The sequence below is a fragment of the Bombus affinis genome, chromosome 13 (genome assembly GCF_024516045.1).
Source record: "Bombus affinis isolate iyBomAffi1 chromosome 13, iyBomAffi1.2, whole genome shotgun sequence".
Classification (NCBI taxonomy): Eukaryota; Metazoa; Arthropoda; class Insecta; order Hymenoptera; family Apidae; genus Bombus; species Bombus affinis.
The window spans coordinates 4,585,276-4,605,591 of NC_066356.1; the positions used below are offsets into that span (position 1 = coordinate 4,585,276).

General features: G+C 36.5%; 1 protein-coding gene across 20 annotated transcripts in view; it reads left to right on the forward strand.

Moving 5' to 3' along the window:
* LOC126923312 (kazrin) overlaps nt 1–20,316 on the forward strand; it is a 138,851-nt gene that overhangs the window by 89,556 nt on the left and 28,979 nt on the right. For all 20 annotated transcript variants that reach the window (XM_050736644.1, XM_050736640.1, XM_050736643.1 and 17 more), the window contains 3 exons: nt 15,164–15,584; nt 17,066–17,434; nt 18,286–18,674. In XM_050736644.1, coding sequence (XP_050592601.1) covers nt 15,164–15,584; nt 17,066–17,434; nt 18,286–18,674 — 1,179 coding nt within the window. The remainder of the gene's footprint in view (nt 1–15,163; nt 15,585–17,065; nt 17,435–18,285; nt 18,675–20,316) is intronic.

A 20,316-nucleotide genomic window follows, 5' to 3' on the forward strand; every position in this document is an offset into this window, starting at 1 on the left:
GGCCAACCGTTAGATATTTTGCAGAAGAAGAGAGAACGCGGGGAAATATGGTGACAAGATTAATTGGAACTAAAATTTTTGCGAAATGTCATGGGTCTGTGCTTGCGAAATGTATGTAGCTCCCCGCGGTTCGTCGACGTGCCGAGTACTCCGGTAATTAAATTTGCATTCCTTTATTTCTACCACCGCGAAGCGAGCTGAATCAGGCCACAGAGGAAAAAGACCACTCAAAACTCTTCTCTCTTCATATATATTTCTTCCTCTCTCTGGCTTTCTCCGTGACTCACGCGGATCGCTACGGGGAATCTGAAGCGAAGCAGCCCTGCGCTGTATATCCTCCAACTCGCTAATTGTATCTCGATTAGTCGGCTACGAGTCGTTCCTAATAAATCTGCAATTTTATAGAGCTGGGATCATTCGATATTAACGATAGAAAATTACCTCATGCATGAAATCATAAAAATAATGAAATTTCAATATGAAAAATACCTTTTAAAAATGAATCCTTTAGCATAAGAAGATGTCATCATTCCATAACAATCGTGTTAATAAATTAAAAATTTAAGAATCAAGATTATCGAATAATAATTATGGAATTACTTTATGAATTAAATCATAAAAATGACGTAACAATAATAGAATTTCAATATTAAAAGTATCTTTTAAAAACTAATCTTTTAACATAACATGATGTTACTATTCCATGACGATCTTGTTAATAAATTAACAATTTAAGAATGAAGATTACCCAATAATAATTATAAAACCCCACTTTACGAATTAAATTATAAGGATCACATAAAAATAGTAGAATTGCGATAGTTAAACTTGGATTAATATGTCAAAGATATAGTTAGAAACTGCAACTGCATCGATTGCGATTCTTGCGAACAGCACAGCAGAAGCTAGTCACGATTAAACGAATCGCCGAGAGGAGCAATATGAGTGGAGATATCATCTCAGGAGAGCGAACGAAAAAGAAATCGAGGAAAAAACATCGCCGGTAAACAACGTTCCGCACGAACAGGTTGGAAACTTCAATTTTCTCGCGGATCATGCACACCATTAAATGAGCAATTCTCTGGTTCGCTCTGGTCGAAGAACGAGAGGAACCCAGAAAAGAGGGCCCACGTTTCAAATGCAAATAGAAACACGCCTTGCTCGTGAGAGCAGTTTTCAGAGGTTCAGAGAGAAGTTTCGCGTTCGATAAAGAGTGGAAAAGCAATTTGGCGAGTCGCAACGGCGTTTCGCAAACAGAAAGGAATATAATGCGGACCTGGTTCTCGAAAGACAAGCTACAAATTATACGTGAAACCGAATTTCATACTTTACAAGTTCGCGGGAAATTGCGGTCGAACTTGTAAGCTTCGAATTAGCCTCGAGTCTCGTAAGCTTCGGTTAAGCCTGAATTTTCTAATTGTCTTGGGTAATTGCATTGATGAAAATTCTCCGTCCTTCCTTATTTTTTGTTTCTACTTTATTTCCTTTATTTTTCTTTTGACAGTTTCAATGGGATCATTAAAGTGTCACAGATGGGCATACATTACATTCGAGTACTTGTAGAAACTTTTTACGAATATATTACGCGTGTTATACTTCCACGTTAAAATTTCATTAGCACTCTAATGAAACTCAACTATGATGATTCCGTTGGAAAAGTTCGAAACTAACGTAAGAACGTATTATACATGTGTATATACATAAGAATTTTCTATGATAAGTGTTGGAACGTTTTCATGAGCCTGTATGGATAGATAATACAATGGTGATAACAGAATTACTAATGTACTATTAAAATTAATATATATACATAACATTTATCTTCTAACCTTAATATTCCTTCAAATTGCAAAGCTCTTAAAATTATTTCCAATGAAATATTCCCACATCAAGACTAACCACGACAAGAATAATCTCCAAAAATCTCCTTCTCCGAACGCAACTTTTCACTCCACCAAAAATTTATGCTCTATTTCCTCTTTATCTTATCTTGCCTCGTATAACCCGAGGTAGAAATGGAGAAAATTTCTCGATTTGCCGGCTTATAAAATTCTTTCTTACATCTTTCGCGTGTTTGAATTCGAGGAGGCCACTTCCCAGGAGGATTTCTGGTAGCGAGAAGATCGTCGCTACTAATACATTAGAACGTACTCGCTTCGCCCTCTGAAATTACGATGGGAATAATATACTTGCAGCCCGATTAAAAAGGTAGTAGACATCGTGACCCAGTAGTCTTTTCCCCGATATGTTTACCGAGCACGGCACTTTGTGTGCGCGTTAACAATGCACCTTTAGCTTTCTCCTGTTCCCTCTCGAGCTCCGTTGAATATGCAACGGAATCGATCGTTCGGGTATAATGCATTTCATATGGCCCATATACACATCGTTCTAGATGTATGTTAGTACGTGCATCTTTCACCGAACCCGACAATTTTTTCTCTTTCTCTCCTTTTCACGCTGCCGCATTACCGATGCCTCATTGAAAGGAGGATCGAATGCAGGAGGAACTTGCGCAGCATGCACTCGGTGAAGCCGCCGGGCACTCGCATCGTTGGTCGTTGTGTGAGAGTGTGGAGGGAACACGAGAAATCATTGTCTCCAGGTTTAGAGCGGCGATTGTCTTACTAAATGATAACGTTTTCCTCGACGTTTTCATGATATCTGTCTGTGTTTTTTTCCTGGTGTTCCTTGATGGTATAGTGGAGAAAGTTGCGTGATTAGGCAGTTATTTCTGTTGATGTTGGTGCTGTAAACGTGTTACACGATTATGTGAATTCATACTGTTGTAAACACGACCACAAAATTGGAATAAATTATACTGTTATTGGAATAAAATATACTGTTTTATATTCTTTTGTATGTTATGATCGTTCTACGCATTTCAATTACTGTCGCTTTACTTATTACAGATGTAACTATATATCAGTCGTAGTTATTGTTGTTGCTACTGAATCAAATGTTTTTCGTGCAATTATATTAGTAAGTATCTAATATTTTATAATTATGGTATTTGAAGAAGATTTAAAGAAAGGAGTGCATTCGTAAATTGAAAAATTTAAAGTTTCTATAAAATTTCTTAAATTCTTATTACAATCTACCAATGAGGACCATCTACATATTCGATTAAATTTCACATTCCAATTGGAAACACTACTACTGAAATATTAGATATAAATCTAAACGTATAAAATCATCAGTACATTAAGTTATTAAATTTCGTTTGTAAAATGCATTTTCTGATCTTGTACACGATTAAATAATAGGGAAAATTTCAGCTATCCACGTTATTGTCGCAATAACTTGCCTGGCTAAAGGGTTAAGCGAGGAAGACGAGATCAAAGCGAACGGGTGCCGGTTTCCGGGCAAAGGCGTAGTGGTAGCATAATTCTCTGGAAGCGAGGTTACAACGGGTGAAACATTTAATTTCGAATTCGCGAAGCGCGTCGTATCAGCCGGTGCCGCGGTGTAACCGGGTGCAGTGAACCTTTTCAGAGCGTGACAGATAAATATAAACTTAACGCGGCCAAAATTACGCGCTCCTATCTATAATTAACTCCTGGCTAACGACGACCGTCCGTTTCTCCTTCGAACATTTCGTTTCGGATCCGTTGCATTCCTTTAAAAGTAGCGCGTCCCTATTTACACAACTTCCAAGAACCGCTTGTGGGCCCTTCGAATTAGTACAGTTGCTAGATAAGCGGAGGATTGTTCGGAGAACGAGGTCAGCAAGGGTGTGAGATTTTATTTGTATAGTGTCCATCTTAGTTGGAACGTGTCATCTAATATTTATTCATTTTTTAAAATGTGTTGAAATATATGAAATTGCGTGTTATTTAACTTTTAAGTAAAATTGCATTACACAGATCATTAGGAAGTAATGACTAAAAATTGTTAACAACTCTAAACTGGTCATCTACGGCGATTTACGTTAATATATTTTTTAGAATGATGGAAGTAAGATAAATTTCATAGAGTAAAACATTCTTAACGATGTAAATGATTCAGAAAATATTATGAAGAATTAAATATTATGATTCACTATATTTCAACGTATTGCTTTCGGGACAAAATGTACGAAATTTGCAGTCAACGCGCTAATGATTTAATTTTCTCAAATTGTCTAGTATTTTCTCGATCCATTTAAAGCCAATTTACAATGAACCTCAATATTATTATAACAGAGTATCCAACAGCAAATATACCAACCTTCTTCTTTCACTTACTCTTTCTCAAACAAAACTGTAGGAGATTTAAAAAGTCCCGAAAATACAAAAAATTCAAGGTAGCTATTCAAGGTAGTCAAAGGACCGGAAATACAGAGACGGAAAGTAACCGTCGTGATCAATCCAATTAATTCGTGCCGACTCAATCCTTCGCTTAGACCTTCGTCAAAGGTTTTTTCGACGTTCAGCGTTTCTTGTAATTCTAGAAATTACTTCTCCTTTGGTCTCCAGGTTGGATTTACGTTTTCCATGTAGGCTGACTAGCATCGTCGCGATTCGCCACCGGTGCAATTAGAAGACGGTCGCCAAATTAACGTGTATAACTGGCGCGCCTAGTGCTGAACGTGTTTAAGGTTGAATCGAGAGAAAAGCTCGACACGGCGAGAGTACGATGACATTCACGCTTCTCGAAAACAATTAAATCACTGGCTGCTGCTAATTGGAGTTTTAAGAGAAGCTTGGTTCTGCTGCATTTATTACCGGAACGTCGTAATCATTACGAAACGACGTTCTGTGTACACCCTCGTTCATAAGTAGGGTGAGGTTTCGTTATTTGGGTTAGCTAAGATTCAACACCTTAGAATTAAGCCTCAAGCGTTACGCAGAATAATTACACTCGTAGACATATTACCAGACGCTATTAGTCTTTGATATACTAACGAAAGAATAAGAAAATTTCGTGTATTTTAGATGCGATGAGAAAAAATATCAAGAACCAGAAAATAAACTATCTATGGCAGATTGGTTCGTCTCTATGGTTCAATCAGAATTTTGTATTTGTGGGATATTGCAATTTAGTGTAGCAAGAATTTGTTGAAACTAATTGCAAGTGTTGCAATAATATAATAAGTTATAGTATATGTTTGCCTATATAAATCCTGTTGAGAAAATCAGTGAATCAGATTAAAAAACTTCAAAAAGTCTGCGTAAAATCTAAATCTAAAATAGTTCGTGGCATGTATGGAACTAAATACCAATAAATGCAACGATAACCTGAATATTAAATTATGAGATTATAATATTGTACATGAATTTTTTATAACCGAACGCTTCAGATGAGATAATGATTCTTAAAAGTTCTCATTATTATTATCTTAAAAGTTCTAACTTGTGAACAAGGGTGTACTTTTGCTTTGGTTGTCTTCAGTTTTGGTTACTTCTCAACCCCTATTCACGCGTGCCTCTTTCCCGCTGCTTTCATCCTACTTCTGCCTTCTCTGTGTTAAATTATTCGCTTCTCTTCTGTGGTTTCAATGTGGTCTTTTTTGCGAAAGGTTGCATTAGGTTGAGAAATTGGGGGAGTAATGTGCGGTGCAAGTTCTTTATACGAAGGTCGATAAAACGTATTTAGGCTATTCGTGCCCTGCCAAGTATAAAAATCTAGACAAATAAATGGAGTGGTATAATATATTGATATAAATTAATTTTAAAAAATGTAAGGAAGTATTATAAAAATGTGTTTAGAAATATTATTTAGAAACAAAAGAATGTGAACGTCTGGAGAACTCTAAGATCACGCAACAAGTAAAATTTAATAGAAAAATATAATTAATAGAATAATATAATTTTAATCTATCATAAAAATAAAATTTAATAAATTTCAAACTTCTACCTTAAATAAATATGAATCTCACTAATCTATCCTGATTTAGATTAAACAGATTTGATATCGTTCTCCATATATACACATCTCATTTCTGGCAAGAATACCCTTGTACTACGTTTTCACTGAGCGCCTCTATAAAATCTTCACGCGTGTCTCTGAAGAATTCTCACCAACGACGTCGGGTTTTCTTGGAAATTGTGAAATTTTCTGACAGTATACCGAGATGCTGCGTAATGTTTGTAGAAAACATATCACGGAATACTTTGTCGTGAGTAATTTGAGTTTGACCTACATTAGAGGCTCGACAAGGGACGTATGATTTAAATAGCATGGCGGTCCACGTTTCCTGTTGTTTCGTGTCACGCAGCCTCGTTGCTGTTAATTCTGTAAGCTCTCGCGGTTATGAATGGCCATAATTCTTCCGTACTTTATACGTACACAGTGTTCCTCGTGTATTCTGCTCCGGAATTAAATGTGCCCCAAACCCCCCAGACCGGTGAAATGAATACTTATTACATAACCGGTGCGTGGAACACTGTTGGTTTGTCCATTGCGAACAACCGTAAGTGAAACTGAAATCATTCCTAAATGGCATTTAGGTCGATCTCATCCCTATATTTCGTTAATTTCTTAATTTCGTAATTTCTTGCAGAAACTCTAAATTCAATATGGTAACATTTATTAAATAATCATCTGAAAATTATTATTAAAACTTTTCCTATTTCATATATCTCTTCCCGTGGAAGATTCAATTCATGAATTAAAAATAACAAGATTAGGGTAAAATTTAAAAATAGTAGATTATTATAAAATTTCCATATCTTCGCCCTTTCCCCAGCGTTAAATTTCTTTTTGTAGATGTCCAGATTGTTTAATATATATTTTACATTATATATATATTGAATAAATAAAAAAAATAAAAATATTTATATATATCCATCTATACTTTCTTCTTTATTCCTTTTTTTTTTCTTTGAGATACATTTACTAATTAAATTTCGTAGAGGACCCTTAAGATTGTCGGTGGAAAGGAAATCCGAGGGAATAAGGAAAAGGATTAGGTAGTTTCCTTGCTCTGGTAGCGAGATAAATTGCTCCGAGTGCGATGAAAGCCGTGGCTGAAATTGCAATTTCATAAATTCGAGTGGCTCCAGTAATGTTCATTCTCTGCGTTCTCCCTTCTCTTTCTTCGTTAACCTCTAGTTCCTCTTCGTTTTTGCTCGTTCGACCCTTATTTTCGTCGTGGCTGGTGTATGCAATGACAAACATGATAATTACTGCATCTTTTACTACGATGTATTATTATTATTATACTGTTGTTATACCAATGCTTTTTAAATATGAATTTTCCCTTTGCCAACAGCTGGCGTTAGCTAATTTCTCGATGCAAAAATTGATTTACGAAGGAAGGTCCTCTTAAAAAGCTTTGAAATAGGAAGTAATCGAGTTCATCAATTTTAAACGTTCCTTTTGACACCAAACATTTTTCTGTATTTCTTAATGTAGAAGCAAAATCTCTTGATGTTTTAAAAATACTGAGTGAGCAGAATTAAAAAAATTTTTAAAAATACACATAAGAATACATTTAAATGCTTTATATAATTCATGAAAGAAAATAAAACTATACAATTTTCCATAACTCTCTCTCCCGCGCTTTTCCACAGTGACCTGTGATTTTTTGTGATTGTTTCTGATTAGTGGAGAACATAACTGTTCTTCGCGTGCATCGCATAACCTGTATATTTAATATTAACGATATCAAATGGATATCACGATTTTGAGATAGGAAGGAAGAATCAATATTTTGTTCTTTAAAATACCGATATAAAAGAAAGCAAGGAAAATTGAATTATTTTGTCTTTAATACCAAATGAAGTAAATCTTATACAAAGAAAATTTTATATCTTAAATTTTAATTTTACATTGCATGCAAATACTTTTATGTAAGCTATATCGGAGTATCTTATAAGAAGTAATTCAGTCAAAATCGAGAATTACGATCATAGTGAGCAAATTCACTCAAGATAGAAAAGTCACGGTCACGCGCGTGAATGAAGTTAGATCACGACCGTGATCGTGATTCTGTGATCATCGTGACAAACCACTGTTAAACGCCATCTCTAATCCTCATATACGACAAGCTTGATTATTGCGTGCAAAATTGAAGATCGAATTTGAAGCTATTGATTTTGAAGCTTAGTTAACTCAGGCAATTCTACCTTTTTACAATACCAAAATTTTTCTGTTGACGTTAAAATCCTATTTGTTGATTAGAACAAGAGTAACATGGCGAACATAAAAATTGGGAAAATCGAACGAAATTAATCAACTCATCTTACGGTTCGCTGCATTCGAGTCACAACGACAATCGTACCAGAAACGATAATTACGTCCGCGTATCTGGCGGATGGTTTATCGATAATCAACAGAAGGAAAGAACAGCGGAACGATATCCGTGGTTCGGCTCTGCGAAGCTCGATAACGTCGATACCATCGACCGCATATCGGTTTCCTTGCAGCAGTCCAACCAAGGTTTTATTCCCCATGAAAGATGTAATCTCTGAAACGTTGACCTATATATCGAAGCAGACTACTGATAATATAGCTGGCAACTCTATTGCACTTTACTCCGACATGCTACAACCTATACACAAGTTCTTTCAACACGTAAACTATCCTGAGGCATTGTGATGGAGCTGCGGTATAGCCACGTTTACCTTGCCGTTTTCATCGTGTATCTATACGACATTGCTTGATACCCAAGGCTTATTTAGTTGGTGTTATTAGTAGACAGCGAATTTCTATGCAAATTCGTATTTTTGAGAATATAATTGGAAAAGTACAGACTTGGTGAAAAATTGTTTTACCTGCCAAGTATTATACTTGACGCGAAGCACTATATTTTTAATATTTTATGTATCTTTTCATATTATGTGCTTTCTATGCAATTTTACACTTTCGACTTTCTCGTGAATGCGTGGTCTCACTTATTAAACGCTCCTTCAGTGTCTTCTCTAGTTGGTTTATTTTTTTTTCTTTTTAGAGGACGCATCCTTTTGTTTTGAAGATTGATGTAAGATATTTAAAAATTTATGTTTTATTCCTCCATTCGCTTTTTAGGTATTGTTCAAATTGTTGTTGTTGTTGCAAATTGTTCAATTGGTATGTAAGAAACTTTAGCAATTTGTCAACTTTGTAAACTTTGCCAGAGATCTCGGCCAAGAGTGTTTCCCAATCAGTGTACCTTTTTGACGCGTTTGTTTCCTTTTCCTTATACAGTGCGAATTGAAAAGTGTCAAATCGATGTATAAGGAACTTCGGTAATTGGAAAACTTCAATCGTTTTTAAACTTTGTTAGCTTGTTAGGAACCTTGATAGAAGTATCAAGCAATTTCTTTTTTCTTTTGTTACTTTGTGGTTCTTTAGGGTAAAGGTATCCCTTAATGGTTAATGCGTGCTTTCATTATATCTTAAAAACTAGTTTACTAGGTACTAAAAAATTATTAAACGAAGAAGGAGAAGGAGAGAAGATATAGGTTACGCTAAAGGGATCCCGGAACGCTAAAAAGTCTAATGGAGGACTATACACGAAGATGCGATAAAATTAGAATATAGTAGTGAAGTGGGTTATAAACTACTTATGTGCACCTCTCCTACTGAGTTAATAACGATACTATTAAATCACATATTGTAAAGGAATAGCATAAACAATTGTGCAGTAAACAATATTAAAAATAAAATTAGTCGAAGGAAAATTGAATTAAAGTTCATAAATAGGCTTGATAAAAAGTTAGTCATCTACTTGAACGCTCGATACGTACGTCGTATAAATACGTGTTCGCATACATGATAAGGATATGCAGCAAAGTCAACACCAACGTAATTCAATACGAGCGAAAAATCGCTGATGCCCCCGATGTAATGCATATTTCATGCCGCGTTGCACCACAAGATGAAAATCTCTCGTAGAAGCCAGATTGAACTCTGTTGTCGTCCCAGACGTAACTCAGACCCTTCGATCATAATTATTACCCTAAGGGTGCATTGGACCTTCCATATTTTTACATAAAAATTGTACTTCATATTAAAGGAAAAATAGATAATCTAGACGAATGCTTGAAATTTCAAGAACAAAGTGGGAAACAATGGGTACTTCATTTAAACGTGAAATGAATTAATTTCCTCCATTTTTATTCTAATTATAAAAGCACATAATCAATCTCTGTAATGATACATTCTAATACAGTAGAGCTTCGATTATTCGAACTAATTGCATTCAGGATGATGGGATATTCGAATTTTTCAGATAATCGGACGACTCGTATTTAACTAAATCCTACGGGGAAAATTACAATTGTTTTCGTATTACATGTATTACATATATGTATATGTAGTATCGTGAGGAAAAACCTGGTTAGAAACTAACCAAAACAATGTCGTCTATCCTTCGGTTATTAGTTTACATACAAAAAAAAGCCTATGTGACTAAAGTCACCTAGTTCTTGCGGAGCGTTAACAGGATGGGATTAGAGAGAGGAAAAAATAGCGTTAATGGAGGGGGACGATTTGAATTCAAAGAGTTGTTGATCGAGAAGCATTGAGCGGTTGATCGGGAGCGTTGAGCAGTTAGTCGAGAAGTGAGAGTGAGTCGAGAGGTCAGAGTTAATCGAGGAGTCGAAGAGTAGAGTGTTTAGCGTTGTCGAGTTGCGAGAGGTGTTAGCGTTGTTGAGAGTAGAGTTGTTAGCGTTGTGGAGTTGCGTGAGTTACTAGCGTAGCTGAGAGATTGGGTTGTTAGCGTTGTCCAGTTGCGCGAGTGGTCAAACTAGAGTAAGATTGTTACAATTAGTTCCATATTAAACAATCATCGTTTTCTGTCTCATTAATATCTGTATAACTAATTTATTGTAAATAAATTACAAATAATAAATAGTATCAAAGAAATTGTATATCTAATATTTTCTCGATACTACAATATATATATATATATATATGTTATAACTATCTTTGTTCTTCCAATCCTTCTGAACTGTTAACTTGTATATTTTCTGTAAAGTTAGTAATTCGTTACGAGTACTTTCTTGCTGTGTTTCGTATCATCTGGTGACTATCTCTGATACTGTGAATACTTCAGAATGCGTGGGATTATCATTAGTGGAGATATCATCTTCTTCAAAATATCATTCTTGCGTCGTTTAATGTCACAAATCGTTGATTTACCAATCCCGCAAGATACTGTGATTTCGATTATGATTTTACCATTGCCTAATCAAATCAATGGACAGTATGCACAAAGGCAAAAGCTTTTACAAAGGTAAAAGCTTTTACTAGTGATTTTTCAAGTAAATACTCGGTTCCACAGCATACAAATTTTACTAGAAATAGATTTCTTTGACTTAAGATTTCCCACCACTTACTTACCACCTAGTACTAGAAGATTATGCACAAGAGATTTAGTATTTGCTTTTAGTTGTACTCAACACTTGCAAGTATTTGCTTATTTTTATGTATATGGCGCAAGATTTCACGTCTCGCCTAAACTGATGAACCGATACGATTATATTTTAACATATTGGCATGCTACAGCATAAAAATCAGCTGAAAGTGGTAAAATGAATGTGTTGATAATACAGGCAATATACTGTAATGTCTAACAGACGAATACATATCCACAATATTTATCGGAATAATCCATGTTCGGGTAATCGAGATTCTGCTGTAATACGTAAGTCTTGAATATGTTAAATTGCTAAATTACAAAAAGAGTAATGGTGAGAACCTGTCGCAGATACACAATACGTTTTCTCTACAAGGCCAGGGCCATTGAACAGAAATTTATCGGCGATCCTACGATTCATGGGTGTGAAAAGGGCGTGAATACGGTAGCCGGGGTGACTTCGGTGCGACGAAAGGAAAACGGAAGGCGCCTCTGGGAACGCAACAAGTTCGCGATGCCTTTATCCTCCCTGGCTATCCTTTTGTGTCCCTGGAACTTGGCCAACGGTGCTGGTTCACCGCTGCCCATCAAATATCTCCTTCTCTTTCTCTCTTCTTCTCTTCTCTTTATCCCCTATCTTCCCTTCAGGTTCTTATCTGACTGAAAATGCAATCAAACATCTCGTTAACTGATCAGCCTGTTACGATGACTATGATCAAACGTCGTTGACCGTGTAACAAGATTGGATCTGTTATTTCTTCCCTTCTTTGGGGTTAATTATTTCTTCGTCAAGGATTGATGTGATTTTTTCCTGAATTTTCCTACATCTCGTAATCTTATTTGTTTTTTGATGTTAGTTAATGTCTTTGTATTCATAAATATGTTAACTGCATCTATTGTGGTAATTAATTTTAATTATCTTTTTCATTCTGATCCTTTTTGACATCGAAAATTTCTTTCTTTCTTTGTTTTTTTTTTTATGTAAATGGAATCTGTTATAAAAATAATAAGTTTTTATCAATATTTTAAATTTAACGCAATATTCTTAAGAACTTTAGATTTTTCGAATCATGTAATGATGTACTGTAATTCTTTTAGTAATTAAAATTTAACTTGAAAATTTTGTACTTTTTCAATCTACTGATTAATATTTCCAATTTATTAGCTTCGTTTCGAAGTTCTAGATTTATCAGCAAGGTTAAATATTTGATAAAATGGTACAAGAATGTAAATGGTTGCACAGAAGAAAATAATCGATATTCGAAGGTCAAACGGTAACCTAGGCCTATTGATCTCGGTTAGCATGCCTTTTAGACAGGCCTGTTACAGACGTTTCGATATTCCCATCTAACCACAACAGCTACATTCCGTAGTCATTGACCTATCTCAATGGACTGGTTGCTGAGTTAGCCAGAACAAGAGAAACCCTATCTATTATTCCATTCGAGGGTTTCCACGATCATTCCTGAGAATTGGCTTCATCTAGAGAGGGCCACCATCTTCGTTCTACTATCCTTGATTATAATCGAATCTTCGTTCTTACCAATTATTTTAGTAATCAACGACCGCGCACCCTTTGGTTGGTTTGATTAATAAATCTTCAGTTAATCTAAAATTGGATTTTCAAATCTAGAAAATGGAAGATTGTAGAAAACAGTAGTGAAACAGAGCCAATTTTTGAGTTTATTACAAACGTAAAATGTTTGCTAATTGAAAATCTACAAAAATCCGAGAATTTCAAAAAGTGTGGGTGGTTTTGAAAAGCAACTGATAATTCTTAGAACTTTTGTTCCGATCGAAATCGACTCGGTATATCATTCTATTTATATGAGGTTAACGATTAACGATCACGTACGAGAACAGGTGAATAGATATCAAGATATAATCGAAATTTTTAGTTCTTAAGTTTTTTAGACTAAAATCGACAGTTTGTCACACACTAAATCACTAAACACATTTACTGATCTACGTATATAAATCTTCCTCGTTCGCCTCATCAAAATAGCGTGGCAAACTACCTCTACTAAAGGATTAATTTTCGCAACTACCATGAGTCTACTTTAATCTTAACAACAATTTTAGTCGCCATTTCCCCATAATCTCCGCAAAAAGAGATATATTATAGAAAATATAAAATCAATATTTCGACATTTTGTTTTTCTCTATCTTCCATTACACTTATCGACCATGTTTCATTGAATACGTTTGCTGCGTGCAACGCGCATTCGAGTCAACATATACTTTTAAATTATGTATGGCATCGATTTGAATGTGTCACGTGAATTACGTACCCAAAATTTCACGATATAGAGACAGGTAGTTAGTGGCTGTATGAAAATTATTTGGTAGCATACAGTAATATAGCAACTGAAAATCGGAAGCTCCGCAAATGTGTTACAGACGAGTACTAGTATTGCGAGCTGTAACCAATGTGCTAATAACAATGTTGTTTACCACTCCCCCAAAATCTCTACAAAATCTTCACATAACAAGATACAGTTTAGAAAATACAAAACCAATGTTTCAACATCCTGTTTCCCTCTATTTTCTATCTGCGTCTATTAATCTTGGTTTACAGACAGCACATGTTAAATATCCGAGCGTTCCTTTGTTCCATGACTTGCTCGCTCGTGTCGAGGGAAACCAGGTACGAACTTCTGCCGAGCCATAGTCAATATAACCAAGCGTAAAGAGCTTTTGGAACGACCGGTACAATGAAGGGGCTTACAATGAGATTCGTGTTCCGCGGCCACCGCGGTAGGCTTATTAATATTGCACGGCTCGCGCCGAAGCAAACTTTTATCTCCGGTCTCGGTGTTTGTTCGTTTTACTTTGGACCCGCATTAACGTCCGTAACTTGGCGAAACGTCGGTGCATAACGTAGTTCCTACCGAGGATCAAGACGCGTTATAGACCTCGTTGGAACTTCATGGAACTTTCAATACTTTCTCCTCTCTCGAATTCTCTCGCTTTCTTCTCCGTTTCTTCTCCTGTCTTCGCCGTTTCCTCCTACTCTTTCTCGCGACAAAACGGTAGGTAAGCAAATAAGAAATTTCGTCCATTATATCATTTCATCGGGATAAAAATTCGCGGGGAACTTTCGATTAACGAGCTGCGAAATTTACGCAGTAGTTTCGCTGATCGGTCTCCGAACCGATTCTTCGCGCTGCTCGACTGGAAGATGCTTATCGAGGGCTCGATCGATGAATATTCTCGGAACCTGGTGAGAATTTGTTTCTGAGGAGTGAAGAGTTCTCTCCTTGTCATCGATTTATTATTTGAAAAGTATATTTTTAACGTTACGTATAATCGGTAAATGCTATCTTTATTTTGTAATATAATATTTTGTAATGTAATCCAATATTTTGTAATACTTCATAATATAAAACTGTCCATATCTTAATTTGGATAAGTGTCCAGCGACTTATAGATAAACAATAAAATTAATTCAGAAAATCTTATCTACATTCCAATTATTTTTACTAAAATAGGCAAGCTTTCAATAATAACGTACGCAAGCAACACATTTAATGACAGTATAGATGATACATTCAATATACTATCTACAGTATAACTTCTTTCACTCAGTCACGCTAATTGCAAACAAAATTCATTCGGCAGACTCGAAAGCAAGCTAAGCAGATTCGCCGGGATTCACAACACTCTTCCACTCGTCTGTACAATAGAACTAAATTTCACGAATGTGGATAATCTTTCGCGGGGTAACAAGATCCTCTCGCATGTTGCTCATTACCGCAGGATTAACATTCTCCCTTTTCAGCAACCATTCACCTTCCCTTCCACCCTCTTTCTCTCCCTCCTGATCTTTCTCTCTCTCTCTCTCTCTCTCTCTCTCTTGAAATCTCTAACGTCCATATATCCATTGTCTCTGGTTTGCAGGCAAAATTTCGCGTGATGGTGGAGGAGAACGCAGCGACTGGCGCCCGGCTTGACGGGGAGCTGGAACGAGCCAGGGGCGAGTGTGCCACGCTTCGCGGAGAGCTGAGGGACGTTCGTGGCGCTTTGCCGGTGGTGTTGAACAATAACAACGGCGCTGGGAACAACAACGGGGTAGCTGGGAACACTGGCAACAACAACGGAACAACCAGTGCAGGGAATAATGGCGGTAGCCCTGGACAAGAGGGCGGCGAGCCGCAGCAACAGCCGCAAGAGGACGGGAAAAGGCTCAGCGCCGCGAGTAGCCCTGTCGAGAAGAGGAGCTCCGCCAGCGACAAGTCAGCTAGTCCTATCGATAAGAGAACCAGTCCTGTAGACAGAAAGGAGAGAACCAGTCCTATCGATCGACGAACCAGTCCTATAGGTGCGTCTTGGAATTTCTATGGATTTCTATAGATTTTGGTTTGAGGCTTTGAAGGTTTGGAATGCGTTTGTGCGATTGTGGTTTGTTTAATCATTCTGGAAAGAGTTTGATAGAATGACTTATGTTGTAGTTTATTAAGAACAACGTTAATAAGGTGATAGTTAAGTATAGTTAAGTGTATTCGTTATAATATTTACCACTACATAGGTAAGTTTCTACCTGGGTTCTATTTCTTTAGTTATCGTAAACGTACCAATTTATATAATTGGAAATTGAATTATATTTTGAAATCACTTAATTTTAATCTATGGTGGCTGGGAAGGTGGAAGGTTTGAAATATTTATGAATGGATACTTTGGAATTGTTTTCCCTTCCTGGAAGTGTAAATATCTAGGACAATTCGTGATAAATATTTTGAAATCATTATGATTCTTTAGATATTGATTTTGGAATATTTAATGATAAATATTTTGGAACCGTTAGTAAATTAATTCTTCATAAGTTGTGTCAACATTCTTGATTTTATTATAAATGTTTTCAGAGTCTTATCCCCTCTAAAAAATTTGTAGACTTCACCTAATGATAAATAAGCTATATAATTTGTTCTATAGAAAGTTTAAGGGGAAAATTATGTGCGTTGTGAGAAAGTTTGATTTTCCATTAGTCACAAATGACAAGTGGTCCAGATAGGCTCTCCGAGTCTTTTATAAGCTGTAGGGAAAATGGTGACTCATGGACAGTCGTAAAAGTGACGTCAAGTAACTATGAGATATACTACAAAGCACAACATGTTCCGGAAATCGAGATAAAGTTTTTAACTATAGACTGTGCATGGACACTACTTTTGTTTTATACGTTCCAACTTTCAACGAAGAATTACCTACGTTACCAACATTTATAAAAGAACTTCGATATCGCATATGAATACCTTTTCGTTATATCACATTTTTCAGTAATGGAACGTAAAATTTTAAAAAATATATGAAAAGTATATTTTAGATACTATCGAAACTTTCATTATAATATAATCAAAAAGAATAATGTTCAGAATTTTGTATTTTTAATTAAATAATATGTTTCAATAAGCTTCTGGAGAATATCATCTTTTGATAAATTGATAAGACAACTGGTTGAAGACACGAAATGACAATATCAATCGTTCCATACATCAGTTACTAGAAAATTCAAATAATAATTCTAAAAACTTAGAAACGTCCAGTTCCAAATAAGTTGAGTAAGTTCAAAACATCTTCTAAAAAACACCTATTTCCAACAACAAATAAATATCTTCAAAATTCTAAGCACTTTCAAAAAATTTCAAATACTCATTTATGCACTTCAGGTACTCAATACCAAAAAAAAAAAAAAAAACAAATATTTCCAATAAAACCACTACCAATCGCCCGGAAAATCCACGTTCGACCAAACCACTCAATTCCAAGCCACAAATCACTAACGAAACCACAACCACAAATTTCCAGAAAAACGAAATGGCTCGCCAAGTCGCAGTCCAAGCGAAAAAGCACGTCGACCGTACGCTCCAGCGTTGGAGAAGACGCGACTTGGTGGTTCTGGCGGAAGTGTGGACTCTCGTTCCGGAAGCGCCAGTCCGGACCGAGGATCCAGCAACAGAACTTTCTTCCATCGTGGCGCTAGCGATCGATCGAGCGCCGAGAAACTTCGAATATCGGCCAGCAACCGCGACTCCTTGCGATCATCGAAGGAGATGAACGACCAGGAGAAAGATATAGACAAGGATCTGGTGGACGGTGATGTGAGGGCCGAAGAGGACAATGAACCACCTGGACCAGCCCCAGGCAGCAGACCCTCGTCGCCAGCTAATTCCCTGGGTGGGTAACCCAGCATTTAATTATGGAGGCCCTTCCCTTTCAGCCTTCGTCCCGTACATTCACTGTTCGTGATTGTTCCACCAACGGCTGCGCTACGTTTCCGACGATTCCCCGGAATTAAACGGAGCTGAACTTGAGATAAATGCTCAACCCTGAGTTTTCTTCAATGCGGAAACGAGTGACGGCTGACCGAGAACAGAGAGAGAGAGAGAGAGGGTGCTTTTCAGTCGTTGGATTCTTGCTGCATTGTTGACAATAATACGCTGTGGTTGGTTGATTGAGAAGCTTGATCGAGGAGTTCTTTGAACGTTCAAGGATGCTTGATAAAATTCTTGGTTTGTTTGGAATTTTTAACCTGTTTGAAATAATTGTGATAAGGTGTTTTTAATGGAAAGGGTTGGTTCTCTTTGAAGATAAATAGACTTCTGCTTCTTTTATTGGAAGCATGTGTTGGCTTTATCTTGGGTGTGTTGCAGATTCTTCTTCTTGGAAGTTTTTGGGAGTTTTAACATTCTTGCAGGTTAAGCAGTTTCCGTGCTTTCTGAGTATTTGCTTGCTTTCGTCCTCGCTCACTTCGCAAACACTTCTCCCCAGTTGGAAGTTCTGTTTTGAAATGTTGTCTTGTAGGAAGTGTTTGAATTATAAAATGATTTATGGCGGATGTTTATTATTTGTTATTATGCTCCATCTTCCCATTTAGTTTTCACATTTTTGAGTCAATTACTCGCCGCAAGAATTCATGTTAAATTTCTATTCCCAAGAGAGCTATCTCAAAAGTTCGCGAGTAGAGAAATTCGGATTTTTCACGAGTAGGAAAGTGTGTTTTTACATATAAATTGATGTTCTTGCAGGAATCGGTGATCCATTGGTAGCATCGAGGTTATCAAACATTCATGGCGGTGGTGGTAGCACCGGTTCGGTGGAACTAGCCAGCACGAGGCGACTTCGACTGGAGAATGAACGTCTGGTGGCTGAGGTAGCAAGATTGAGAAGATTGCTATTCAGTGGAGCGGCACGCGGCGAAGTTGGCTCCGAGGATGCGGCACTCGAGGAGGAAGCACGATTTGTTGCTCTTGAAATGGAACTGCAACACGCCAAAGAAGCTCTTCAGGCACTTAAGGCTGATCGCAAGAGGCTCAAGGCCGAAAAGTTCGATCTTCTTAATCAAATGAAGGCACTTTATGGCACCCTCGAGGACAAGGAACGAGAATTACGGGACTTCATCAGGAACTACGAACAGGTAATACTCTTCTTTATTAAATACCAATGCTGTTGCACGTATGATAGAAATTTTTGTTCCTTCGTGCTTAGAAAAATAATCGAGAATTTCAATGAAATAATAGAGAATTCTTCTTATTTCTTCTTGTGACGTGAGTGATTTTTAATGATATTTGCGTACCATATTATTTCACATTTTATTTATGAATAATTTTACAAATATTTATTCATACTGAAATATCAATACCAAACATTCGTAATCTAAAATATCTATTAGTAACAGGATACTTTTAAAAATGTTTGTAACAACAATATCATATATCAGTTTTATAGTTCAACAAAATCACGCAAGCTAAAAAATATGTATTTTCTACAGTACCCATTCACTTACACTTTGAATAAAATGGCGTCTCTCCAAATTAAGAACGGGACCAAGCGGCCACCGTGCCTTAATTATGCTGAAAGAGTATAATTAAATGTATAACTAATAAGATATTTAACGGTCGAAGTAATTGTCGAAATGCCCTAACGTCAAGCTGTAACGTTATTAGTCGAAAAGGAAAAATATAACTGTAAAGACTGTAAAAAATGTATTTAACGAATACTCCGCAGAAAACGCATTTCAATTTTCTCGTGGCTCACGTCGGTTCTGGTTCGCAGGCCGGAAACACGATGTACGCGGGGCAGCAATTTTGCTTGTTAAATACTTTCATTAAACTTGCTGGAATTTCTCATTTTCCCCGACACCGTTATCGCTGCAACGACGACGGTGCGACGACCCAACGCAACATCGGTCATTCCAATTCCGGCAAATGAACAACCCACGTCGATTTCCCGTCGTAAATAAACACGGATCGCCTGGAACGGAGCCATCGTTTCCGGTATTCATGTTTTTATCAATATTTGAAGAACGTGCTAGGTTATCATCGCCACGATTAAAGTTTGGGGCCATTGCGAGTTTTGCGAGATTTAGAGTGGGATATTTCTGTAACCTCTTACAAAATATTTGGCGCCGATGTCTATTCTCTAAAAAATATTTAGTGTCAATGAAACTCATTAATATCCGAGTTTAGATATTTTCATAGTTCTTTCTTTTTTTTAAGATTTGAGGTCGTTTACAAATTTTATGGAATCTGAAATAGAATATTTCATTTCTATATATAATCTCCTTCACAAATAACGTCACTGTTTTCGTGATGTTTTGAAGTGGAATATTTCTGCAATCCTCCTTTGACAAAGAAACAGCCAACGTTTTTTGGAATTTTTTGTAACGTTCGGAATTAAATATTTCTATATCTCTGTTTCATAAAAACTCGGGATCGCTAAAAATTCAATGACATTCAATGAAAAATGTTTTTACAACGACCCTATCTGTAATTTCATATTATTTCACATACACACACACATAGTTACAATCTTCTAGTTAAAAATTTGTTACTTAAAGACAGAAGCACAAAAAGCACAGACACATACTTCAAAACAGCCGTTAACCCTACCGATGTTTTCAAAGCCAAGATTCTACAGTCGGAAATTTAAGAAGTTGCCTAACTTTCATACTATATTATATCATACGACGTGCCTGAGTTAGGGAATGAACGATGAGGCAGTGAAAGAAAAAAATGAAAAACGCTACAGAAGACCGCTTAAAGTATTTGGTAGGAAAA